At 35.1% G+C, this 27,191-nt stretch overlaps 2 protein-coding genes, 1 long non-coding RNA gene and 2 pseudogenes across 7 annotated transcripts in view; 2 read left to right on the top strand and 3 right to left on the bottom strand.

Moving 5' to 3' along the window:
• The window catches only part of LOC148938138 (uncharacterized), a 129,371-nt gene extending 111,905 nt beyond the window's left edge, over positions 1-17,466 (top strand). For all 4 annotated transcript variants that reach the window (XM_089084152.1, XM_089084115.1, XM_089084248.1 and 1 more), the window contains 2 exons: positions 16,596-16,710; positions 17,149-17,466. In XM_089084152.1, coding sequence (XP_088940278.1) covers positions 16,596-16,710; positions 17,149-17,419 — 386 coding nt within the window. In that variant the 3' untranslated portion in view covers positions 17,420-17,466. The remainder of the gene's footprint in view (positions 1-16,595; positions 16,711-17,148) is intronic.
• On the bottom strand, positions 158-3,737 carry LOC105433493 (uncharacterized). 2 transcript variants are annotated; one of them, XR_016141192.1, is made up of 2 exons: positions 1,776-3,737; positions 158-356 (listed from the first exon to the last, which is right to left on the bottom strand). It is a non-coding gene; the product is annotated as an uncharacterized LOC105433493 (long non-coding RNA). The 2 variants fall into 2 exon arrangements; XR_016141208.1 differs by having other exon boundaries at positions 2,311-3,737.
• LOC148938141 (uncharacterized) lies at positions 458-1,214 on the top strand. Its single transcript, XM_089084322.1, has one exon. It carries the CDS (start codon positions 564-566, stop codon positions 1,062-1,064), a length of 501 nt encoding a protein of 166 aa, XP_088940448.1. The 5' UTR covers positions 458-563; the 3' UTR covers positions 1,065-1,214.
• On the bottom strand, positions 10,154-12,103 carry LOC148938140 (uncharacterized; annotated as a pseudogene).
• On the bottom strand, positions 12,079-15,635 carry LOC148938139 (uncharacterized; annotated as a pseudogene).
• Positions 17,467-27,191: the final 9,725 nt, after the last annotated feature.

Below are 27,191 nucleotides of genomic sequence, written 5' to 3'. Positions count from 1 at the left end.
GCTTGAAATAAGATATTATTAATTTGATGTTCAAAACACAACTTTGTGTTTTAACATTGTATTTACGATGTTTTCTTGCAACATTGCCAAAAATATTAATATTATCTTTTTGTTTGCTTGTTTGTACCGTATTTGTTAAAATATTGTAAGCTTCAGATACTTATTTTTCTTTTGTAGAAAAAGATCTTTTTTTTGACTGTTATTTTTGAAGAAATAGTTTTATTTGTCAAACTTTCATTTGTCATTTGTATATTTTGTTTTCTTGGTACATCAGAAGTTGATGATTCCTCAGAGTCTTTGTTATTATCATCCTGATTTTCTATTAATTCATTTATTGGTGATGGATATTCATCTTCCTACAACAAATAATTTTAAATTATTATATTTTTTTCAACTGCCTACTACAGCAGAACAATGATTAGATATTGCACAGCAATTCGAAAAAAAATTGAAATTTTCCACATTGCTTAGAAGCAATCAATGAAAAACATTGTATTTTACAAGCTCCAATAAACAACAGTGGAAGTGATTATTATAATTACAAATCTTTTAGCATTGTTTTAATGGGAATTGTAGATGCTGATTATTGTTTTATGTACGCTGATGTTGGCTGCCAGGGAAGGATTTCAGATGGAGTAGTTTTTAGAAATACTTCTTTTTATAAACAATTACAACAAAATAAGATGGGAATTCCTATCGAAGAATCATTTCCTGGAAGAATCATTTCCTTTTCCATGAAAGTACTTTATGTTTTCGTATCTGATGATGCATTTCCTTTAATAAATAATATTATGAAATCTTTCCTGGGTATACAAAAAAAAGGAAGCAAAGAGAGAATCTTTAATTACAGATTATCTAGAGTACGACGTATTGTTGAAAATACGTTTGGCATAATGTCATCTATATTCAGAGTTCTGCGCAAACCTATGCTCATAGAGCCAGAGAAAGCAACTTTTATAGTATTATATTGCATCTATTTACATAATTTTCTTTGTAAAAGTAAATCTTCTCAAAACATTTATATGCCATCTGGAGCAATTGATACTATTATAGAAGATATATAACAGAAGGAACATGGAGAAATGATAGTGAATTATCATCATTTCTTTCATTATCTAAAATAGCTAGAAGAGCTTCATAAAATTGTCATGCAATTAGAGAAGAATTTGCAAATTATTTTAAAACAGATATAGGAAGTATCTCATGGCAAGATAAATACAATTAAGTAAAAGTTAAGTTAAGTTTATAAATTTAAATTATAAATTAAAGTTAAGTTTAATATAAGTAATCTAAGTAATAACTTAAAATTATATTATATATATATTATGATATAAGATATGAATATAGGTATTGTTGCGGCCGTGCGGTATTCCGTTCGGCGCTGCTAAAAAAAATAATCAATATCAATCGATAAGAGTTTGAATAGAGGATCGGCCCTTGGCAACGCGTCGTTCTCCGACTGTTTTTCAGATTTGACGGCCAGATTCTGCGGTGGCCGGACGCGTTTCTGTACCGTTGGTTTAATAAAGAGTGAGTCTTTCCTAAAACAGTGTTCTTCCTTTCCGAGAGCGCTCCGCCGAGTATCGCGATCACGGGAAGTAACGCCACGAACGCGAGTATAAATTAAAATTACATATATATGATTTAAAAATAATAAATAAAGATAAAAATTAATTTATATGAAAATAACAAAGTTAAGTTAACATAATTACTATCCAATAAAATATTAATATTTTATATATATGTCTTATTATTTCATATATATATGTACTTACATAAAAAGTATTTGTATTACACGTTGTTCATGATTGAAATTTATCAAGAAGAAACATCATGTCGTTAAAAGCAAACTAAATAGATTTGTAAATTTCATCTCTGCCAGATTCAGATTTTGTCATGCATTTCATTCTTTCTCTTCTAAAGGAAGAGAATAAAGAATCTATCTTTTTCTTTATTTCTGATCATATGACATGTTAAAATAAAAAAACTTGATAGATTACATTTAAATTTAATAAATTAAGATATTGAAAGATATTTATTAGATTCGGAAAAATAAACAGAGACCGACTGGATTTGAATTCAGGATCCCTTGTTTACTAATCTGACACTTAGTCTGCACGACCACGACGGCTTCTCTCTGTTAGCTGTTTATATTCCGAATCTCTTTCATGACCGCTTACGGTCGTCTAATTCTTACAATATTAATAGTCTAAGGTAACTACATTAAGGATTAATAATACTTAAATATAAGTTATTTTTAAAAGATATATTTTTTTTCTAAAATTTGTATTATTGCAAAGTCTATCTTACCTACAACTAAATTCTTCTGCTAATTCTTGCCACGCAATATTTTTTCTTAATTTATTGTGATAAAATTTATTTTTTGGATCCCATAGTAATTCATAATTTTTATAATGTGATATTAATTTTAAACTTTTTTCTTCAGTCCATTTCATTTTTTGACAAGATAAACAGAAACGTAAAAAGATATAATAAAATTTCCTTACACTTTCACTTTTAATGATTTTTTTTTTGTGAAGGTATGTTGCCGAGTGCGTACCGTGATAACTCACTTTTAATGAAAAAGTATAGGTTATAATTCTAAAAGCAAACAGCAGCGAACAGCATTCGTGCGTGTCCACATCGCGCACGAATTATCTTTGATGATGACCACCTCATGAAGGAATCGAGCCGAACGCGAATCAAACGTTCTATTCGCATTCGCCTTTGCGTATATTTGCTGAATGATAATAACAAATGTTCGCGTTCGTTCGATGTTCGTTCGCTAAGTGTATACCCAGCTTAACTAACATATCAGCAGACTCTGCTCGGTTTTTGCTGCCAATCTGCTGGCATAGCATGTCAACAGACTTTGCTCGGTTTCTGTCACTAATTTATTCGCATAGTATGTCAACTCTGCTCTGCTCAGTTTTTACCGCCAATCTGCTGGTATGTCAGCAGGTTTTGTCGACAAATTCCGAGCCTAATGAGGACACAGCGGCTATGAATTTGCAGTCAATATTTGATTGAATTTGTTATCAATTTGTTAGCAAATTGCTAGCTGGATTTTACTTGCTGGGACGTTACTTTCTATGTGTTTAATACACATGCACAATACACTTAAATTAATGCACATGCAAAGTAAAAAATATCGCTATTTGGTTAGAGTAAGATGGTGTATATTTCTTTCAGTCTAACCAAACATGTATTGATTAGAGTGAGATGGTGTATATTTCTTTCTTTCTCATAGATTTAGCCAAAACATGGCGGATCAGAGTCTCCGATTGGCGGATCAGAATCGTGGCCAGTCTCTGATTATAGTGTCTCTAACTCCTATTCTAACTAAAATTGATCTCGAGGACCTCATGCGGTGAAAGCGCGAAGCTCTGAGATCAGGACTGCTAACTTCAAATAATAAAATATCTGTTTTTATATGGCGTTGTGTATCCACACATACACTAATACTAATCTATTGCTGACGCGGATAAAATCTCAGAAAACTTAGAAAAACTGACAATTATGGTGTTTTTGTCTTTTTAAGATGCATAGATGTTAAGATGTTACCTATTACATATTATGCGATATAGTTATTTTGATTGTTTCTATTCACTGTATTAAAATCTCAGCCAAAAATGTTTATAAGATATTTGATTTGAATTTTCAATTACTTTACACGTTATAAATTTACATGTTATTATACATACATATTTTATACGTATTATGTATAAACACAGATGATAGATATATGTAAAGAAAAGTTAATTTGAAGGAACTAAATTAAGAAAATCAAATTAAATGAAAAAAAAATATTAAAATTATAATAGCATAAAAAGTTTTTATTACAAACATAAATGTAATTTTATTGTGATTTAAAATTTATTACAGAATGAAATTATATATTCAAAAGTTGTTTAGCATTTTTTATTTAACAACATCAATTATAGATTTATGCCTTTTATATTAATTTTTTCATATAAATACTAATTAATATGTAAACTTTTGTGTGTAAATATGTCTTCTTTGGATGCTATTTTATATTGAAAAATTCATGCTTTTCACTTGAGCTGTACACTACAGATAACCTCTCAGTTTAAATGTTATACCTGCAACAATGTTGCAGGTATAATACAAACAACTGCCGCACACGTAGACATACTATATATTAATATCTTTAAATCATAAAGGATTTACAAAATAAAATATTTAAGCAATTATAATAAATTTTATTGAAACTATTATAATTAAATCACATGCATTAATACATACAAAGACTATACTAATTTACTATTATATACTAATTTCTAATACTGATACTAATTTCTTGTACTATTTCTAATACTGATACTAATTTCTTGTATTGAAAACATGCAAAACATGCATAACAATCCTCACGTCTGTCAGAAACACAACTAGCGCAAGTACTTGTAATTACCAGGTGTATGCATAAGTTTTTTTCGGTTTTTTAGTAAAAAAAGACACGTAATTTTCAAGGGAAATTAATTTTTTTTTATTCAAAATATTGGCCATCGGCTTCTACACATTTCGCCCATCTTTCAGGTAATTTATGAATACCATGCCAGAAAAACTGCTTGTCTTTTGCGACAAACCATTCGTCGAGCCATTTTCCAACTTCCTCGAAATTGCTGAAGTGCTGCTCTGCGAGCGCGTGCCCCATTGATGCGAAGAGGTGATAGTCAGATGGCGCCAGGTCTGGGGAGTACGGCGGGTGCGGAAGGATGTCCCATCCAAGCGATTTCAAGGTGTCTTTCACTGATTTTGCTGTGTGAGACGGCGCATTGTCGTGTAACAAAATCACTTTGCCATGTCTTCTGGTCGTCTTTCGATTAATGTGTGGTTTAAATTAATCATTTGTTGGCGATAACGTTGTGTATTAACGGTTTCGCCGGGCTTCAAGAGTTCATAATACACAATACCGCTCTGGTCCCACCAGACACAGAGCATGGTCTTCTTGCCGAAGCGATTTGGCCTTGGTGTTGATAGACCGGCTTCGCCAGATGAAAGCCACGATTTTTTTCGCTTCGGGTTTTCAAAATAAATCCATTTTTCGCCCGTCACAATTCGATACAAAAATGATTTCCTTTCGTGGCGTTGAAGCAGCATTTCACAAGTGACTTTGCGATTTTCCATTTGACGTTCATTCAAATCGTGTGGGACCCATTTACCAAGTTTATTGATCTTTCCCATTGCTCGTAAACGTCTGCTGATTGTTTCTTGTGATACATGTAATGCTTCTGCTAATTGCCGTTGAGTTTGAGTTGGGTCATCATCCAATAACTCCTGCAATTGCTCGTCTTCGCATTTTTGTGGTCTACCAGAGCGCTCACTGTCTTTCACATTGAAATCACCACTTTTAAATTGTCGAAACCATGTCTCACATGTTCTAATCGATGGAGCGTGTTCACCATATGTTTCTACCAGCAAACGATGACTTTCAACAGCCTTTTTCTTTTGATTAAATAAAAAAAGCAATGCGTGCCGCAAATGTTCTTTTTCAGGCACAAAATCCGACATGATCACTGAATGATAAAACAAAGACGCTAGTTTTTGGCGGACTCAACTTGTGTGTGTTTGTAGTTTTAAATGTCAGACGAACAAATGATGTATGTGTCAAGTTAATACGCTGCGTACTTTTCGCTGGCGACATCTCTTAGTTAAACCGGAAAAAACTTATGCATACACCTGGTATATTCTTATCTCAACGAATATTATTTAACAAAAGTAAAAATGTATGTAATCATATTTGCAATTCCTTTAATATGATATATTAGGTGTACAAAAAAGTTCTGAGCTTTTTTTTGTAAAATTCAATCTTTATTCAAAAACAAACAAAAAAATATTAATCAGCGAAATATTCCCCGTTTGCATCAACGACCTTTTGCCATCTTTCGAGTAGCTTGTGAATTCCTTGACGATAGAAGCTCACCAGCTTCGAAGCGATAAAGTCATCAATGCATTTTCATATCTCTTCAAATCTCACGAAATGTGTATCAGCCAAATGATGCTGCAGCGACCGGAATAGGTAGTAATCGGAAGGCACCATAGGCTATACGCTGCGTGCGGGAGAAGTTCCCAGCCTACCGCAAAAATATAATCCTGAGTCGCTTTCGTAACATGTGGTCGAGCATTGTCATGAAGCAAGATCACTTTACAACGTCCTTGGCTAGTAAATGGCTTCTTTTCTTCTAATGCATCGCTCAAATTGGTCAATTGTTGTTGGTAACGGTCTGCCGTAATTGTTTCACCCGGTTGTAACAACTCGTAATACAACACACCTTTCCAATCCCACCAGATACAGAGCAAAATCTTCTTGGCGTGGATATTGGGCTTTGGCGTCGATGTCGAAGGTTGACCAGAGTCAACCCATGATTTTCTACGTTTAGGGTTATCATAAAGAATCCACTTTTCATCGCCTGTAATGATTTTGTGCAGAAAATCTTTTTTCCGGAACTTTGAAAGCAAAGTGAGTGCAGTGTCACACCGACGATTTTTGTTGTCTTTGGACAACATCATGCGGAACCCATCTGCCTTCCTTCTGAACCTTTCCCATCGTATGTAAACGTACGGAAATGGTTTGCTGCGTAACGCCAAGCTATTCTGCAAGCTCCTTTTCAGTTTTCAGCGCAAAGTTTATATCCAGCAGTGCTTGCAATTTGTCCGTTTCAATCTTTTGAGGGCATCCAGCACGCGGTTCATCTTCAAGACTGAAATCTCCTTGGTGAAATTTTTGATACCATCTTTTATATGTACTATGACTTACAGCGTTCTCTCCATAGGCAGTACAAATCATTGCAATGGCTTCAGCATTTTTCTTCAGATGAAACGCGAAATGGATGGAAAATCGAATATGCTCTTTTGTTATTGCCATCGTGAACACTACTGATTTTTGAGGTTATGTGCATCAAACGCCAAACCGTATGGCATTTTAGAAGGTCAAATGTCAACGCTTTAAAAGGGCGGGAAGATATATAAAATTTAAATTGTTATTTCGGTTGTATAAAATCTAAAGCTCAGAACTTTTTTGTCACCTAATAATTAAATAAAATGTTTGAGATGAGAATATTAAAAATATTACCATGTACGTGACAATTGCAATCAATATACAGGGTGTCCCAGAACTAGGGGAAACGAGCCGCAGTGAGAGTGTAGAAGAAATCAAAGGGAACAAAAAATATCATTTAATGATATTTTTATGTATTTAATGATATTAAAATTATGTATTTAATGATATTAAAATTGCTATACACTATCGCCACCAACGTCTATAATTGAGCCTACGTCTATAATTGGAACTACAAGTCACATCTATTTTGCGACACTGCCGATAAAATGTCTCGTGAAATAGATGTGGTGCGAGTACATGCTACATCGATATGTATTCGCGTGAATGTGTCCGAACACAGTGTATTAAACAAAAATCTATTTCGCTAGATCGAAAAAAATTACTCGTACATTTTTTGTGAGAATGCCTTTATAAGATGCCTTTTAGATACGCGTGTTATTTGGTAATATTCTAATAAAAGGAAAGAACAAATGATGCATTTAGTTACATTTTTGGCGATGAAAGGCTTCTCTCTGCGCATACCTCGACAGTCGATTGAAGTGATCGTGCGATACACGTGGTCAGTCAACGATGCCAACGCACGAAAAACTTGGCAATCACGCACATTGAAGAAAAATCATGTGCGCTTAATGTTTTCGCTTCGGCTGCCAGATAGAAGAACGATCTTCTGTCTCATTTCTTCCAATTGCATAATGACTCGAACCTCCCTTGCTGTATCATATATCTATTATGTTTATGTTTATGACAATGTTTTATATATAACAACAATAATATTCGTAGCAAATTAAATAAAGATTAAATAAAGATATGTAATATAAAACAAATCGAGAATATGTTCAACAACAGAAAGGGACACGGATAATTCTCTCGGCAGGATATTAGATATCTAACAACTTTTTCTCAAAAATGTTACTCGATTTAATTAATTATCTTTACTATTAACGACAGTCTTTGGAATTACCAGAAGATCATCAGATAAATTTAAATGTGTCTTCGTGTTCTGTTTAAACAGTTTAAACGCGCATCCATGGCGTCAACCTCTAACATATTTCTTACCGGGAATGCATGAAAACAGATATAATAATATTATAATATAGTGAAAGAATGCTTAGATAGATTAAATGAAACAGGAGTTGATGTGCAACTTCTAACATGCGAAGTACATGCACAAGTAATCAGAGTGCTTATGCTTAACTGGGCATTAGTACAGAGAAACCATATTTTACACACAAACATGAAAAAGATTGGTAAATTTCTTGAGGATACATATAAAGTTTTACTGTGATGGAAAAATAGTTGCATCATATTCAGATTTCGAAATGATGTGGTCTATCGATAATGCTACAAAAGGAAGCTTAAATCTGTTATCTCACATTACAGAAGCGCACATTCTGTCCGAATAATTTCGAAGCGACGAACGTTAAAAGAGCTTTCCAGTTATTTAGCCATATTTTCGCAGTTGCGATAAAAACAGCTGGCCATGAAAAAGAATTAAATACTGAAACATGGGAAATAACTGCCGATTTTGCAGAACATTTATCGAATAATATTATCGATGCTTGTAATAGTTATAGTATTAAAGTTAGATTTGGCAGAAAACGACCATTGTCCTCCAAGAATCCTAATTTAAATATTTTGTTAACAGATTTTACTGATTGGTGCTCGAGATGGTCAAAATCACCAAACAAAATAACACAAGTTCCTTGTTTTAGAGGCTTTGTTTTAACTGTATGAGCGATTCTTGCAACTTATGAGAGACTTGCAAATCGATTTGAAGGATTTGAACTTGCAACAAGATTCTGTAACTAAGATTTGATGGAGCACTTATTTTCTAGACTTAGACAACGCGGAGGATCTAAATCCAACAGCAAGAATGATACGATTATCCATTAGACATATATTTTCAACAGGATATATCCAAACGAGTAACAAAGGCAATGTTCAATGTCCAAAAAATGAGGTTCTTATCACTCAATCAAGTCATCTCACTAAAGAAGTAGAAAAGTCATGAGCAATATAAGTACTTCCATTGTAGAATATAACTTTGACAGCGATTTATTTTTGGAAGATGTAGAACTTGTGGGCGAATATATAGATTTTGAAGATATAGAAAATATAAATCCATTGTGTGGTTATGATGAAAATGCTATTGCATATTTCGCTGGATTTATGGCACGACGAAATTTTGCAAAAACTAATTATGAAAATTGCCGCAATGATATGATAAAAACTCCCATGGATGCGACAGCAAGTGAAAAATATATAGAATTTCAAAAATACTCAAATAAGGATGAAGATGTTCCAACAGTAACAAAATTAATAAGACCAACTGCTGCGTTTACAAATATTACAAAAACACAATTAATGACATTTACGGGTGACATCCGTTTGACCCGTTTGAACAGTGGAAAAATTTTAGGCGCCGGCCCCTGTGAGTGACTAGTGATTGGGACGTGGTCAAACGGGTATCACCCGACATTTATACGTATGTGGCAACATTATTAGACCAATTGCCTTCTTCAAAATATTGTAGTTGAATGTGTACATGTTACGAATAAAAGTCATGCTGGATGGTTGAATATTAATCATAAGTGTTATAATCATCGAATGAAAGTTTTGAAATATATGATTACTGTAAAAATATATCCTCGTACGAGGTACAACAATCGTGCAGAAAAAAGAAACAATATTTCGAATAGAAAAATGAAAAACATTTTGAATAAATGAAATAAATAAAATAAAAAATGAACGTTACAATTCATAATGAGATAAAATCCATAAAAAGAGAACAATAAAAAAATATCTTGAACACCATTTTATAAGAAAAGGAGAGTAAAGAAGAAATATGCACACATACACACACACACACACACACACACACACACACACACACACACACACACACACACACACAAAACACTCAAAATAATATAAAACATCTATAATTGATTCATACAACCTCCATAAGATATCTACATAGAGGTCTAATGGAGGTTAAAAACGCGGAACTATGGATCTCTAATAGACGTCTAATGGAGGTTTCGTGGACGTCCAATGGAGATTATAACATCCAATGGAGGTTATAACTTCCATGATGGATCTTTAATGGACGTCCATTGGAGGTTTTTGTTCCGTGTGGACATGAATTAATAAATTGGATCGCAATTCAAACTGAGTGATCGCGTCACAAAGTAACTTCAATCGCATAGCGAGAAGCACTTATTAGTAAAACTTAAAATATTTTTGATTATAATTTACTTGTATTTGCATAATATAATATTAATATGTGTGTTTCTGTATAATGTTATTTTCTTATATCTTTTTTATTTTTCTGCTTATTACTGTGTTTTTACGAAAACAATGCATTGCAAATTTAATAATGTATAATAAAAAATACTTTGCAACGCAATTATTTTCTCAGTTCAAATTGTAATTTAATTTGCAATGCATTATTTTCAAATTTTAACAAAATTTAAAAGCAGAAAATTAATAAACAATTATCAATATATAAATATTTTAATTATTAGTAACAAGCAGAATTTTGCTCACCTCCTCTTTCTATGTAAGATATCATTTTACAAAAAAGAGTGAACAAACGTTTTCCGCTATATTATAAAATAAATTATATTATGATTAATAATTAAGATATTTTTTTTTAATGTTTTAAAGATTTTCATTATTTTTTATTTTTTCATTTTTTTTTAATTTTTATATTTTATGATATAGCGAATGTTTCTCTTTCGCTCAATGATATTCTTTCTTTTTTTTGAACTGCTTTCTGTGTGCTTTCTGTGTTCCCGTATTGGTATTTTTCGCGGTTCTACTACTCAATTATTTCAGGAACTAAACAGTCCTCGTAAAATCGTTTCAGCTGTGATAGCATTCTTTCTCTCAGAATGTATCATCACGCTGAACAATCTTGTGTACTTTAATCCTAAAGGCATCCACAGGATAAAAATACAATAATAATCTTCGCGTTATGTGGAGTTGCTCTTGTATTTGGAAATAGTACGCGTGTCTTTGATTCATCTTATCAAAAAATGCGATGAATATTCATAACTTTATAAAGCATCGATGAGAGACACTTGTCGCGCCGCATGAGGACATTTAATTTCAACGATCGTATCGTCTCCAATAATGCCGTCAGGCGATGCAGAAAGATATGGAAATTCTTCGTCAATAAAGAGTCCGCAATCAATCATTTCTACTCCCAATTCCTCCTGTAATTGCTTTCGTGCTACAGATTCATTTTCTCTACCTCATTCAATAGCTGCATTCGTTAATCGAGGAGGATACATAATAATCTTCACAAGATTTTGGCACGGAATTGTTTCTTTTTTGCTGCAAACCTTTCCAAAGTTTGAAGTGATGAGAAGCTTCTGTCATACGTGATGCCACTGCGGATTCTCATGCTGACCCCGCGCATACTCCAATACGACACGACTGCGCTGTTGCTCCTGTCGCGAGCGCCGAGAACGTAATCACGCCTACCGCTGACAAAGCAGATTGCGGCAAGCGATATCCGACGAATTATTATTTTATCAAGCGATAGCGATTACCAACGCTACCATGCTAATCGCGCAAATATTGTGTAACCGTTCCACGTGAAGCAACTGCTAACCGGGTTGCGTGGCCCTTACGCGGAAAGCCGCCGCGCGACCCAGAAATATACCGCGAATGCTGACGAACATTTTGATGACACGGCAAGGACCGGCCGCCTGGAACAGGATAAAAACGGGAGACCGATACTAGGAGAGGAGTCGTCGAAATCCGCCGTGCCGTCACGTCTGTCGCGGTCCGAATTAACAAGGACAACCTGTATCAGTTTTTTAATAAAGTTTATTTAGTATCGAACAAAGTAGTGAGCGCCTCTTTCCCGCCGACTCCTTGATCGATCCCCGAAACGACCCGCACAACACTCCATTAACATTTCATAATGAGTAGATTTTAATTGTTCGTACATACTGTCTTCAATACCTTGCCGTTCAACATTGGTCCATAATCTTTGTCAGCTTTAAACATCTTGGCAACATATTTCGAAGTATGAATGAAAAGACCTAATTCTTTTGCCGCGCATATTCGCTCATGCTGTTTTAAATTTTTAGTCATATATTGTTGTTCTATTACTTTCGCACATGCGGGTAGCTCTTTTTCCATTGCACGACAAGCAGAATTCAATACTTATGATGTATTGAATTGCACTACTGGATGCTTTTACGCGTTTCATAAGAATGTTTTATAGCAAAATGGATGCGTTTATCATCAATTAATTTACTAATAATTCCATTGCAACTTTCAACGGAATTATTAGTAAATTAATGTAACAAACTATCCACGTTATCTATAATGCGTTTCATTGCGCTTTCTATTTTGAAATATAATCCTGCCATTTGTAATTGAGGTACAAGATTTTCTTTGCCTTCTTTTCGTTCTTCATTACATAAATATTTAAGCGAAGCACAACCTTTATGCTCACCAAATACATGACTAGATATATTATTTAAATCTTTAATTCTACAATTTTCTGTTGCCAAGATGCTTTGCTATTACAGCGAAAAGTTACAGCCTTTATGACAGCGTTCTGAATCTTTATAACGCTATTCGTAATACATTTTTTCAATTTTGAAAGATTTCTACCATCAGTATTCCCTGCTTCGCGTATTTTATTAGAAAGATTGCGAAGAAAATAATTTGTGCATTCAATCTTCTTCACAATGATATTTGAATATGGTGGGAAATCTCTCAATTTTTAGCTACATTGCTATCTCCATCATCAATATATTTACTATAAATTAATCCATGCATTTCTAAACTATATCGGAAGCCTTCCAGGATTATATCATTTTCTATACTAGAACTTTGATTACTTCCCCAATTCTTAAAGCATGCATGCTTCTTAGGGTTTATGTTAATTTTAGCTGCTCCTGCGCAAACTACACAATATTTATTTCTTACGCCAACAAACAATACTTTTTGAGAATAATATCTCGTAATAATAGCTGCTCCAGATGGAGAATCAAAACTACCACTGCGATAAGATCTCTTTGTCCATGAGCCGTCTGTTATTACGGGTATATGTGGAATATCTATTATATCTCCTCTTTCAATCGTTAAACGTTTCTCCTCCTCGCCACATTTCTTTTTCCGCAGCGGCGGCGAAGACTTTCGACATTTTATTATTTAATTAATATAAATTTTATTGTTCATGCACGGAATATTCACAGCAGCAAGAAATTCTCCAAGCTGCTTGTAACCAGTCCCTGTCAATAAAGTGCCACATACGGCACCTCTATTGACATTCAATATTTTGTCATTTATCGGTTCACTCCAAAAGTTATCTTGGAAATAACACATTTGATAGTCCACAAAATATATATATAACATATATAACATATTGGGTTTTGAGACCATAACGCTTTGTTTTCATTATAAGAGAACAGTAAGACGACATTCATTGAGCCAATGAGTGGATAATCTTTGCAATTCAGCGTAAACGTATCCAAAATTCTTGAGACATCATTCACTAACCTCTGCAGAACGCAAACAACCTGTATCACTGTTCTCATCGACATGCAAACATTTTCGATATCTTTGACATCTTTGACATCTTCAATATTATTTTGCATTTTACTTTTCTCCATCACAGCACATGTATTAACAGAAATTTGAGGAAATGTTTCATGCGATAACAATTTTGATATTGATTCATCTTTATCAATTACACTTCTCATATCCATATTTATATGCATTTTATTTGGAGAATATGTTTTCTCACAAAATTTTCGAACATCCGACAGATCCGACAGAATCATTATTTAAAAAATCAATTATTATTTCATTTGATTAGACGTGTGTCGTTGTATATATATTTATGAATGAATGAGACATATCTGAAAGAGATTGCGATATCGATTCATTGTTATCTATATTTTCTTCATTTCGATATGCATCTAATTCATGCGATGTATCTGCTTTATTTCTTTTCAATTCTCAGAAGAGAAATTTTTCGAAATATTCAAGATTCTTGTTATGTTGACGAACTAAACATTATGTGATAAAAAGATGCGTTTCATCCATGCTTTCTTAACTTTTCCCATTATTAATAAAATGAATAAAGAAGAAAAATTAATTTTTGCACACCGAACACTATATCTAGTGAGTAACTCTATAAAACTCTATAAAACTCGAGATGTCCTTTGCGATCCTAAAAAACAAAAGCGCCTCACCTATTTCTACCACGCTGCTGTGCTATGCATAGCAGCGTGATCATCAATTGTTATTCGGTTATGCATCGCGATGGATTGTAACGTCGAACCGGTAAAGGAAATAAATCGTGGTAATTATTGTGTATACTAAATAATATTATTAGGTGTACAAATAAGTTCTGAGCTTTTTTTGTAAAATTCAATCTTTATTCAAAAACAAACAAAAAAATATTAATCAGCGAAATATTCCCCGTTTGCATCAACGATCTTTTGCCATCTTTTGGGTAGCTTGCGAATTCCTTAACGATAGAAGTTCACCGGCTTCGAAGCGATAAAATCATCAATGCATTTTCGTATCTCTTCAAATCTCACGAAATGTGTATCAGCCAAATGATGCTGCAGCGACCGAAATAGGTAATAATCGGAAGGCGCCATGTCTGGGCTATACGCCGTGTGCGGGAGAAGTTCCCAGCCTAACGCAAAGATATGGTCCTGAGTCGCTTTCGCAACATGTGGTCGAGCATTGTCATGAAGCAAGATCATTTTACGACGTCCTTGGCCAGTAAATGGCCTCTTTTTTTTTAATGCATCGCTCAAATTGGTCAATTGTTGTTGGTAGCGGTTTGCCGTGATTGTTTCACCCGTTGTAACAACTCGTAATACAATACACCTTTCCAATCCCACCAGATACAAAGCAAAATCTTCTTGGCGTGAATATTGGGCTTTGGCGTCGATGTCGAAGGTTGACCAGGGTCAACCCATGATTTTCTACGTTTAGGGTTATCATAAAGAATCCACTTTTCATCACCTGTGATGATTTTGTGCAGAAAATCTTTTCCGGAACTTTGAAAGCAAAGTGAGTGCAGTGTCACGCCGATGATTTTTGTTGTCTTCGGACAATTCATGCGGAACCCATCTGCCTTCCTTCTAAACCTTTCCCATCGTATGTAAACGTACGGAAATGGTTTGCTGCGTAACGCCAAGCTGTTCTGCAAGCTCCTTTTCAGTTTGCGCAGAGTTTATATCCAGTAGTGCTTGCAATTCATCCGTTTCAATCTTTTGAGGGCATCCAGCACGCGGTTCATCTTCAAGACTGAAATCTCCTTGGCGAAATTTTTGATCATCTTTTACATGTAGACTTACAGCGTTCTCTCCATATGCAGCACAAATCATTGCAATGGCTTCAGCATTTTTCTTCAGATGAAATGCGAAGTGGATGGAAAATCGAATATGCTCTTTTGTTATTGCCATCGTGAACACTATTGATTTTTGAGGTTATGTACATCAAACGCCAAACCGTATGGCATTTTAGAAGGCCAAATGTCAACGCTTTAAAACCGCAAAAGGACGGGAAGATATATTTAAATTGTTATTTCGGTTGTATGAAATCTAAAGCTCAGAATTTTTTTGTACACCTAATATTTTGGTGATACGAATTGGTGAGTGTAAAAAAATCAGTTATATTCAGACGGAATTCTGAATTATATATTCTCGGTTAACATATTGTATCACTTAATTAACTCCGGCTTTACAAAAGTGAAATTTCGCGACGCGTCTTAACTCCTCTAAATCTCGAGATCGAATGTATCTCTTCCTTTTGCCAGATCAATTGTCCGGGTATTTTGTTGGGGACGTTTCTCCGTCGTCAAAATATTTTTCGTCTTATTATTATTCTCTCTTTAGTTACAATTTGAATGTTCCGGGTTATTATCAATGTTGCTAATAATTCCCCGACTGCCAATAATTAATTAAATCTCTCTAAATTTTACAAGGAAGGATGCACGCAGACAATTATTCACTCAGCTCGAAACAATTAAACGGCATCTCCGTTTCAAAAACAAACGAAAGTACGATTGTTATACCTGTTGCCCGATTCTGCGCAAATATATAATGATTCCGAGTGACTATGTGTGCGTGTGTTTTTCTAAATACGCGTGTTCAGCTTTATATATATATATATAATTCTCTCTCTCTCTCTCTATATATATATATATATATATTGTCGCGTTCGCGGCGTTACTTCCCGTGATCGCGATACTCGGCGGAGCGCTTTCGGAAAGGAAGAACACTGTTTTAAGAAAAACTCGCTCTTTATTAAACTAACGGTACAGAAACGCGTCCGGCCACCGCGGAATCTGGCCGTCAAATCTGTAAAACAGTCGGAGAACGACGCGTTGTCAAGATCCTCTATTCAAACTCTTATCGATTGATATTGATTATTTTTTAGCAGCGCCGAACAGAATACCGCACGGCCGCAACAATATATATACATACATATATATTTAAAAATTTTACAAATATGTTTCCAGCCATACCCTTATCACCTCCAGGTTCGGTATTTATAATACTCTCGCCGGTTTACCTCGTCCAAAACGATGTGGCAAACGATGGTGTGGGTATCAATTCCGCACTACCAAGAAATTTGTAAGTATAATAGTATTAAATGAAATAAAATTTTTCATTTTTTTGTAATTTTTTAAAATAAAAATCGATAATTTTAATATAAATATTTCCAATACCCAATATCTCTTTTCTATGCCTTTCACAAAAAAATGTTTTTGACAAAAGTTTTTGGCAAAAGAAATTAAATAAATTTAATACTAAAATTAATTTCTTTAAGATTAACATTAAAAAGTATAAATGAAAAACTTAAAAAGTGTTTGTGTGATTATAAAGTAAATAAAAATTATTGCTATTTTTCAAAATAACATATGATCTTTTACGTAACATAACTAATTTATTTATTCTTCATAATATTGAGACAAAATTATCAAAAAATCGGAATATTTAGCAATAATTTTTATTTTATGGAGGCACATTTTGATATAAAATATAAATTATTTTATAAATTATTTGTTACAGAATCGTCAGGCAGACGACAGCGTTACTGCCAACGCTGCCGCGAAAGAGCAAGGCAACAGCAGCAATTGCTGCAACAGCAGCAGCAGCCGTCCCAGCAACTACAGCAACAGCAGCAATTGCTGCAACAGCAGCAGCAGCCGTTCCAGCAACTACAGCAACAGCAGCAGCAGCAGCAGCAGCATCCTCTTATTCCCCATTCTTAAGGAGAAGCCAAGGTCAGGAGCGAAGAAGAGAATATCATGGCTATAGATTGGGAGGGAAAAAAATATAATTAATTATAATTTTTATAATTAAAAAATAAAAATTGATAATCAAAAAGGATTTATTTATCATTTAAATTAAATTATTATTTAAGTTAATTAAGGTTAAAATAATACACTCGACAGCAAAGTTAAAACATTATCCATTTTGAGTTCCCAAAAAAGGCAAAAAAACGGTATAATGTATACATAATTTTGTGATCGGGAATCGTTTTATTTTTACATTTTCTAATCTATTTTTCTTCGTACACACCGAAAATTATCATTACAATAATGCCAGGCTTAAGAAAAAATTGATACATTAAAATAAAGTGATAGAATAAAATTTTTGTCCGCATCGCTATAAAATCGCTGTCAATTATGCTTCATTAAATTAAAAATCAAGTCAAAGTTGGGCCAAATGCGAGTAATATTGTATCGTAAAATTTCAGTTAGATTATATTTTTTACTATAACATTTGTTACAAAAGAATTTAATATCTTTAGAATTTAATCTTATAGAAATGAAAACTTAAAACTACGATGACACATCAATTATATCACTTTTTAATTAATCCTCTTTATGAACCATTTTGCTAAATTCGATTTATATTATATCGAATTTCGATATTTATATTATATGGAATATCTTGATAATTGATAGCAAATTATAATAAAAATTGTCAAAAATGATTAAATAACGAGATGCCCTCTTTCTTTTTCGGACTTGGGACTGACAGTGAAATTACATCTCCTATTTAAATTTACATATATACATACATATATGTAATATATATATATATACATATTAACATATTTATTCTCACACATGCGCACAACAATCCACACACGCACATATACAGATTTTGTAACTTCACTATCAGTCCCAAGTCTGAATAAAAAGAATTTAATCATTTTTCATTTTAGAGTTGTTACAAAAACTTTTAAAGATTTCAAATAGAGTCACATATTAAGAAATAAGCGAGTGAAATAAATTAATAACTGTGGACATAATTAATTCTTGGTTATTTCTTAATATGTGACTCTATCTGAAATCTTTAAATTTTTTATTATGACTTGGACAATTTTATGTATTTAATCTTTCATGGAAAAAATTTTTATTGCGTTGAAATATGAAACTATCAGTCCATATTTTTATTGTTTCTAAGTCGTGCAGCTACTTTGGACCATTTTGGAAATGTGACAGTCAGCAGGTTTTGTAGTCAATTGAGAGTATGAGATTATGTATACGGATGAACTACTACTAAACGGTATTTCTTTGCGCTAGAGGGTTCAAACGTGTCGATACGTATTTAATTATTACGTATTGTTATTTGATTTAATTTTATTTGTGTTTAGTTTATGACTATCGTTTAATAAATTGTTATATATTATTGCGCTCCAATTACTGCGCCGACTCTTTCAAGCCTTTTTATGATTGTTTAATTTTTCTTTTAGATCTCAAGAATGGTTAATTATTTTTTATCCATTACTTTTCTAATATATTTATATAATTGTTAACTAAAATTTGTACATATATTTGTATATGCAAAAATAAAATTAATAAAAAGAGGGCATCTATTATCCCCATAACACTACTGCTTTCTTTTTTTTTTCTTTTGTGGAGAAATGCTTTTATGCCCTGACCTCCCGGGTATAAGACTACCGGGAGAGTGTGAGACTTAGAGGAGAAATGACTTTCCCCACTACCCACTAAAACTCCACGGTGGCATCACCAGCGTTACACGGGCGGGAGTCCGGGAACGCTAGCGGCATACTTCCAGACTCTCCCCGTAGCGCTAATACGCCCCTACTAGGGAGAGTGCGGCCACGATATCCCCTTCCACACCTCTCGAGGGGGGGCTCGATATTCAGAGCTTCCTACGTGGGGAGGAGTCTACGTGGTGTCCATTGACTCCTCCTTACCTTCACCCTTACCGATCAGTTTACAACCAGTTTTGTTGACGGGGCCAGGGCGAGTGAAAGGAGGGCCTCCCTTCTTGGCGGCCCCGCCAGTTTTCGACTCGGGTCCACCCTCCCCTTCTTTCCGGAGGGTTTATCTGGCCCCTTCTTTGGGGCTTGCGATTGGAGCGGTTCCCTCGCGATATTGATTGCTAGCACTGAAAATCTATAATATACGTGACACCTACGGAAAATAAGTGAAAAAAATTAAAAAATTAAAAAGAAATAATTGAAAGTGATGATCTTTTATTTCGGTACCACCGCATGTTTCTAAAACGACGACCCATCCTACTTGGATCCTGACTCAATGCTGCTTCACTTCTATGTTGAGACAAAACCTGTTACAGAAATAATGATATAAGTGAATTTTGACATAAAGACTTTTGGCATAAAATATGACAGATCTAGTTAATGAATATTATTATTGTCGTATAAACAATCGAATGTTAATATTGTTGTATAAATCAGTATCAATTTTAAAATCTCGATTGCATATGTACATTTTTGTAGATAATTTAATTAACATATATAAAACCGTGAATATATTATGTTTAATGAAATTCATTTTTCTTATGAAAATTGTTACATATTTTTTGTTTATTTGTTTATGAATTTGTTAATAATTGTATTAAATATGTGAAATATTTTTTTATTTATATATTATATATTATAGTTAGTAATATATTATATTGTGGCGGTCACCGCCACTCTGGCCCATCGACAAGCGCGCCGGCGCGCGCTGCCGCGCGCCGACATGGTGGGCCCGCGCATGGGAGTGATCCACGCGATGGCCAACCGCCATTTGATCATCCACTCGTGCGCGGAATCCGTCTTTGGCGCTATATAAGAGCGGCCAGCGCTTAGCACTACCACCTCAGTGCGCACTGGAGCCCTCGCACGGCTTAAGCTAACACTGAGGACTGACCGCTTGCGGCCCTTACGGCCTATACGGCCCTTTTTACAAGGCCGACCACTATTGGTCGTATTCCCCCTCAGTGGCCGCGCACGCCATCGAGGATTTCCTCTACCCTTCGACGCGGCCGCGTACGCCGTGCCTCCTCTCGCCTAAGTTCTCTTCAGCGGCCGTACATGCCGTTGGACGTGACTCTTGGCACACCCGCCGAGAGGCAACCGATCGCGCCGCTTTCTCCGCCACCGGAGGAGCGCAACATCGCAGAGACGCCACCGAAGTACGCCGCCCCGGGACCAGGACTTCGCCATCACGTCGGGACCGCCTCTTCACCGCCGCCGACCTCGTAGCCGCATTCACCCGTGCCCGAGCAACCTGCTGGCAGCCATCATCGCGGGGAGACCTACCCCCGCTGCCGTCAGGACCAGCGCCGAGCGGACTTCTCACCGGCTAGGAGAACAGCGAGACACCCCGGTATCAACTCATCCCGGATCATCGGTGACTTCGCGCCGGCCAGAGCCTGCGGTCTCCTGCAGTAAGGGGCAACCAACCCCCGGCCTCCAGGGAAGAGCAGTTGGTGGAATTATTCGGCGTCCTCTCGACATCATCTTCCTCAGCGGACAGTCACGCGTCAGGGCCAGCGTCGCGGACACTGCCGCGCCCGAGCTCAGCTCCATGGACCTGCCCGCCTACACCGGGCCGTTCCATAAGCTTCTCGGCCCGTAGGGGCCCGCTCAGCGAGCCGTCAACACCACTGCGGACGAGGATCTCACCGCATATTGCGGCGCATCATCGCCCGCCTACTCCAAGCTTTTCGCTGGGGCAGCGTCCAGAGGACTCCAGGTATCCGTGGCGCCTCATCCCACTCGACCTCGGGAGCATCGTCACAGGGACGCCCCGACGGGACCACCGACCGGCCTCCTACAACGTCGCCTCACAGACGGAGGCCCCGCAGCACGCTGGAGGCTTGCTGACGACTCGCGCCAGGACCACGCACCACGGCGGGGCTGATGCTCGCGAAAGGCGAGCACAGCGCTTCCGCGAACAGCCGCGCGATTCTGTCACACCAGGCCGCACGCCAATCACACGGGGCACGCAAATCCCCACGTCACGCCCGTCATATATCCATTCTCTTTTTTGTAGTTATACGTAGAAAATATATAATGAGTATTTAAAGATCGCCTCATTTAAATCTTGGGAACCTGCACGACAACCTTCCATTCCCCTCTCGAACCTGCCGCTATTTTCCGCTTCGCCCGAGCGTGGACTGACGGGGGCGTGCAAAGAGGTACAACGAGTTGGTTTCGTCAAATCCGTTCAGACATCACAACTACCATCACAACAACCCGCATTGGCGACATTCCCACAATATATTATAGTTAATTAGTTAAAAAAGATTATTAGTTAAAAAAGATAATAATTAATAATGTTATTTTATTATTTATTTACTAAAAATGGCTTAAAAATAACGATTAAATGATGATATATTTATGACGATAATATTTCGTGACAAATGTTGTATACGCGCGCGATAGAAAGGCGTACATATCATTTCTGTACCTTTGAGTATAACTTGAGAATATATTTGTGCGATGAAAAAACGTATGTACCGCTGCGTAAATCCTGAGAATATACGCGCGCGAGAGAAAACTGAATGATACTGTCAGTGATGTTCTAGCATGCATCAGTACGTTACAAATAATCACAGTACAAGCAGTATGAAAATGGGATGATTCGCAGTATGTTGGGGTGGTAAGTTTATATTCCGAACGCTTATAAATATAATCTTTTCTTTTTCGTATTGTATATGTCACAAATAGGTATGATGTAGTGATACATTCTTGTAAAACCAAAATCATATTTCTTATTAATTATCTTTTATTTTAATACACATTTGTAATATAAATGTACATCATATATAAAGTGAGGTCCAATCGGACACATTGCCGATTGGTCGATTAAATAAAAAAATTTTTGATAGGTGGCTCACTAAAAAATTCTTAGGCATCGGTTGATGTAAGTGGTGTGTCCGATTGAAAATGTGCGCATCTGGGATGGTCCCCATACATATAATACTTATACATTATAAAACAATAAAATTGAAGGTCGAAAACAACAACAATTTGTTAACAGAATACCCTAATAGCACTCGTCTCTATTCTGAGAACGTTCCACGGGATATCATACAAGTATATGGATGACACCCGTTTGATCACGTCTCGATTGACTACTAGCCACTCACAGCGCTTGAACAGTGGAAAAATTCTAGACCCTTGTGAGTGGCTAGCGGTCAATCGGGACGCGGTCAAACGGGTGTCACTCAAGTATATTCGAGATATTCTCCGAACGGATGGCGCCCGATTGCCCACATTGCCGATTGACCAATTTAAAATAAAATTATTTGATTGATTGATCTAGTAGAAAATTTCCGGCATCAGTCGTTGTAAGTAGCTGTGTCCAATTGCAATGTAGTCAAGCGGTACGCTCCCTCTCCGAACATTCGAAATACGTACTGCGATATACTGTGGAATGTATTCAGTTCCTTACTACCGCTCACTAATCCCTACCTAATCCTTAGTAAGTACTGGAAAATATCCCGTAATATGGCCATAGGATGAAAATGGTTTAAAAACGGTATATCATGTAGGGCATGCATAAGGATATCCCAGACAGCCATATAGACTATGAAAATCTAAACATACGTGACATCTCTTATGGAAAATAAGTGAAAAAAATGAAAAAAAATTAGAGAAAGTAATGAAGTATTTTTTATCTTGTATCATTGTATGTTTTTAAAACGGTCACCCATCCTACTTGGGATCCTGCTCGATGCTGCTTAACTTTTATAATGGGATGAAACCTGCAACTGAAATGATGATATAAGTGAACACGGAATTTTGATATTAAATATGATAGATCCGGTTAATAAATGTTAGTATATTGTCATATAAATAATCTTAATTTTAAAATCTCGGTTGCGTATGTAATTCTTGTGGATAATTTAATTACATATACAGATCCGTGAATCTATTATGTTTAATGAGAATCATTTTTATTATGAAAATTGTTTATAAATTGTTGATATTGTGTTGATGTTGATATTGTTTATAAATTGTTTATATTTTGTTTATTTGTTTATGAATTTGTCAATAATTGTATTAAATATGGAAAATATTTTTCTTATTTATATATTATAGTTAATTAAAAAAGATAGTAATTAATAATGTTATTTTATTTATTCATTAAAAATGACTTAAAAATGACTTAAAAACGATTAAATGACAATATATTTATGATAAGATTTCGTAACAAATATTACGTTTATTTTACGTCGTTTTTTAGTACACTGACAAAAAATGACCTTAAATCATCGTCATAATGTCATTTTGCTACTTGGGATACGATAAATGATACTCTATACAGATTTTATACGAATAATCTTAATATATTTGTATATGATCACAGTACATTCAGTATAAATATCGAATATTCGTATGATATCATGTGCTGCTAGGATATATTCGGTATATATTGAAGATGAGCTTAAGAATATACGAGAAATGATATACCATTAAAATGTCATATGAATGTTCTCTGGTATAATAGTACGTATGACCACAGTACTTTCAGTACGAGTGTAGAATATTCGAATGATATTATGTGCTATTAGGATATTTATTATAGATAAGTATTAAAATTTTTGTTTAAGCGAATGATTGTTTAATAATTTTTATTTACATTAATTATCGAATATTATTTACAATTTTATCTATCTATCAAAATACCTACAACACAAAAAGAATATTAGGTTAAAGAACACACACTATTTTCTGAGCATTAAATTATAGTTGGCACTTCTGCGGGTTAACCGTCAATTAACTTAACCGAAGATTGATGAAAGAGGCCCTAAAAGGGTCACATCTTTTTCTGACTAATGAAATAACCGTCATAACAACTAAAACTATTTTTATCCTAACTTTTTTGTTTATACACGTTTATACACGGTTTATTGAGGGCCGCAATCAGTAATAATAACAATAAAAAATAATAATTATTATAAGAATTATTATAATAAAAATTATTATAATAATTTGATTTTGGATAGTACTAAAGCTCTTACCATTAAAAGTTCGGAAGTAGTTTATTTTATTACTAATAGATGTCTTATGGCGCTAGTTTATCACATGGTCTATAGATGTTGCACGAACAAGTGTAAGACAATCATTAGTTAAAAAAAAAAAATGCCACTTGTTGTACCTGGTACACTCGCTTATAGCGATGTAAATAGTTTTTAGCAGCAGCGCGCGTGGTACTCCAGGTAGCTGAAGCAGAGCACATTTTCGGAGCATTCGGTGTTCCAAGTCGTCGCCCGTTCTCCGAACAGTTAGCATGTATTGAAATCGTTACTCCGGAATAGCAGCTCGATCCGTGAATTGTCGATAGCGCCTCGCATCGATTAAGTCCGTCCGCCTCTCGAACATTCATAGTGGTAATTTTAGTGAGAAATAAAACTCTATGATTTGTGTACTTGACAATTTTCGAATTTATTTTAACTGCCTTCCTGATAATTCCAGACTATCTTTACACAAGGTTTCCTATATTACCGATAGATAGTTTCTCGCGAACCCAACAGATCAAATCCCTGAATCAAATTTGATTTCACCTTAAACTTAATAGTCGACAGGAGAGACTCCGATAGAGACCTCTATCGGAGATGAATTCCTTTTCTTCCATATTACGGCCAAAATACTGCGAGAAAAGATATATAATTACGATATTTATAATTAGAATATTTGCCTGATGAAAGCTACAGAGCGATTTTTGTAAGAAAATGTAAATAAATTCATTCATGCGTAACTAGATTTACACTATAGGGCAATAAGGTGCAAATATTTTCATCTATTGTAAATTTTTTTTCAAGAGACAAATTGCAAAATCCGGTGCTGTAGCAAGAGTCATAATTTTATAAAAAATACGTAGAAAAAGGCTCATAGTAGAATATTGCTTCTACGAGCTGATATATGTGTACTCATATAGGTGTACTCAAATATAGGGTGATTCAGAACAATCCCGTGTCCTTGCAAAGACGTACTCCTGAATTAATTCTGAGACAATTTTTCCTCTACGAAAATTTTGTCCGACGCTTACATTTTAAATTATAAAAGAAAAAAGTTAGCGAATAACGAGATGCGTACGGAAGGTAGGCAGGGACGACACAACTCACCGTCCGACGCAGGCGATTACTGCAGAGCGTTCGCTGCGACGTGTTTACTATACGCGATAGTATGCACCTATGCGATTTCTCACTTACTTTTTCTCTCTCTCTCTCTCTTTCATTCACTTACCTTGTAGAGATCTCTATGATATCTTTATACCGTTGTAGCTTGACGGATGAATTTTATCGTGAATGAACGATGCCCTATGTGACAGATTTACACACACACACACACACACACACACACACACACACACACACACACACACACACACAGAGTAATAAGCCAGGAACTATTTTCTTTAATAAATTGTATCGCGTATCAATACTTTCACAGTCTTTCACTGATTTGATTTCACTTGATACTCACACACTTGATTGATAGAATGACTTATTAACGAACGAATTTATTAGTTTGTTATTATCAATCACTATCGATTAATTATTCGGTGATTAAAAATGACTTGAAAGAAAGAAATACACATTACATGTAATCATTACAGTAATCTATTAGAAGTTCTTTTTTATAAATTGTCAACATGTTCACGGATTTACTTACGCACTTGATCGATAAAATAATTTATGAACAAATCTATCGGGTCTCTACTATTAATCACCACTGGTTAATTATCCCGTCAATTGAAAATTATTATAAAAAACGCGTTACATACACAGCGCACGTAACCCGTCGCGGACTCTGCTCGATGACAACAATCAGACAGATTATGTTCTTAGTGCAGTAAAGTGCATTAATTCGCCAAGTGATAATAACGATCTAACTTATCGACCTAATGTAATGTAAATCAGAATCGACCTAATGTAATGTAAATCGTAATACTAAGTAATAATAGATAAGTTCGATAGATAATGTCGGTAGGTAATGTCCACCTGTCGAACATAATAGATTTCATTTTTTGTTGATTTTTTTTTTTGGTATTACGAAGCGTTCGAAGCGTTTCACTATCGGTCATTAACGCGCTGCATCATGATAATAGGCTGACTTATCGATCTGATTTACATTACATTAGGTCGATAAGTTAGATCGTTATTATCACTTGGCGAATTAATGCACTTTACTGCACTAAGAACATAATCTGTCTGATTGTTGTCATCGAGCAGAGTCCGCGACGGGTTACGTGCGCTGTGTATGTAACGCGTTTTTTATAATAATTTTCAATTGACGGGATAATTAACCAGTGGTGATTAATAGTAGAGACCCGATAGATTTGTTCATAAATTATTTTATCGATCAAGTGCGTAAGTAAATCCGTGAACATGTTGACAATTTATAAAAAAGAACTTCTAATAGATTACTGTAATGATTACATGTAATGTGTATTTCTTTCTTTCAAGTCATTTTTAATCACCGAATAATTAATCGATAGTGATTGATAATAACAAACTAATAAATTCGTTCGTTAATAAGTCATTCTATCAATCAAGTGTGTGAGTATCAAGTGAAATCAAATCAGTGAAAGACTGTGAAAGTATTGATACGCGATACAATTTATTAAAGAAAATAGTTCCTGGCTTATTACTCTGTGTGTGTGTGTGTGTGTGTGTGTGTGTGTGTGTGTGTGTGTGTGTGTGTTTGTGTGTGTGTGTGTGTGTGTGTGTGTGTGTGTGTGTGTGTGTGTGTGTGTGTGTGTGTGTGTAAATCTGTCACATAGGGCATCGTTCATTCACGATAAAATTCATCCGTCAAGCTACAACGGTAT

Source organism: Pogonomyrmex barbatus, unplaced genomic scaffold (genome assembly GCF_055798465.1).
Source record: "Pogonomyrmex barbatus isolate J1 unplaced genomic scaffold, ASM5579846v1 scaffold1, whole genome shotgun sequence".
Classification (NCBI taxonomy): Eukaryota; Metazoa; Arthropoda; class Insecta; order Hymenoptera; family Formicidae; genus Pogonomyrmex; species Pogonomyrmex barbatus.
Note: the sequence above shows the minus strand (reverse complement) of the source record. Positions and strands in the feature narration are given on the sequence as shown.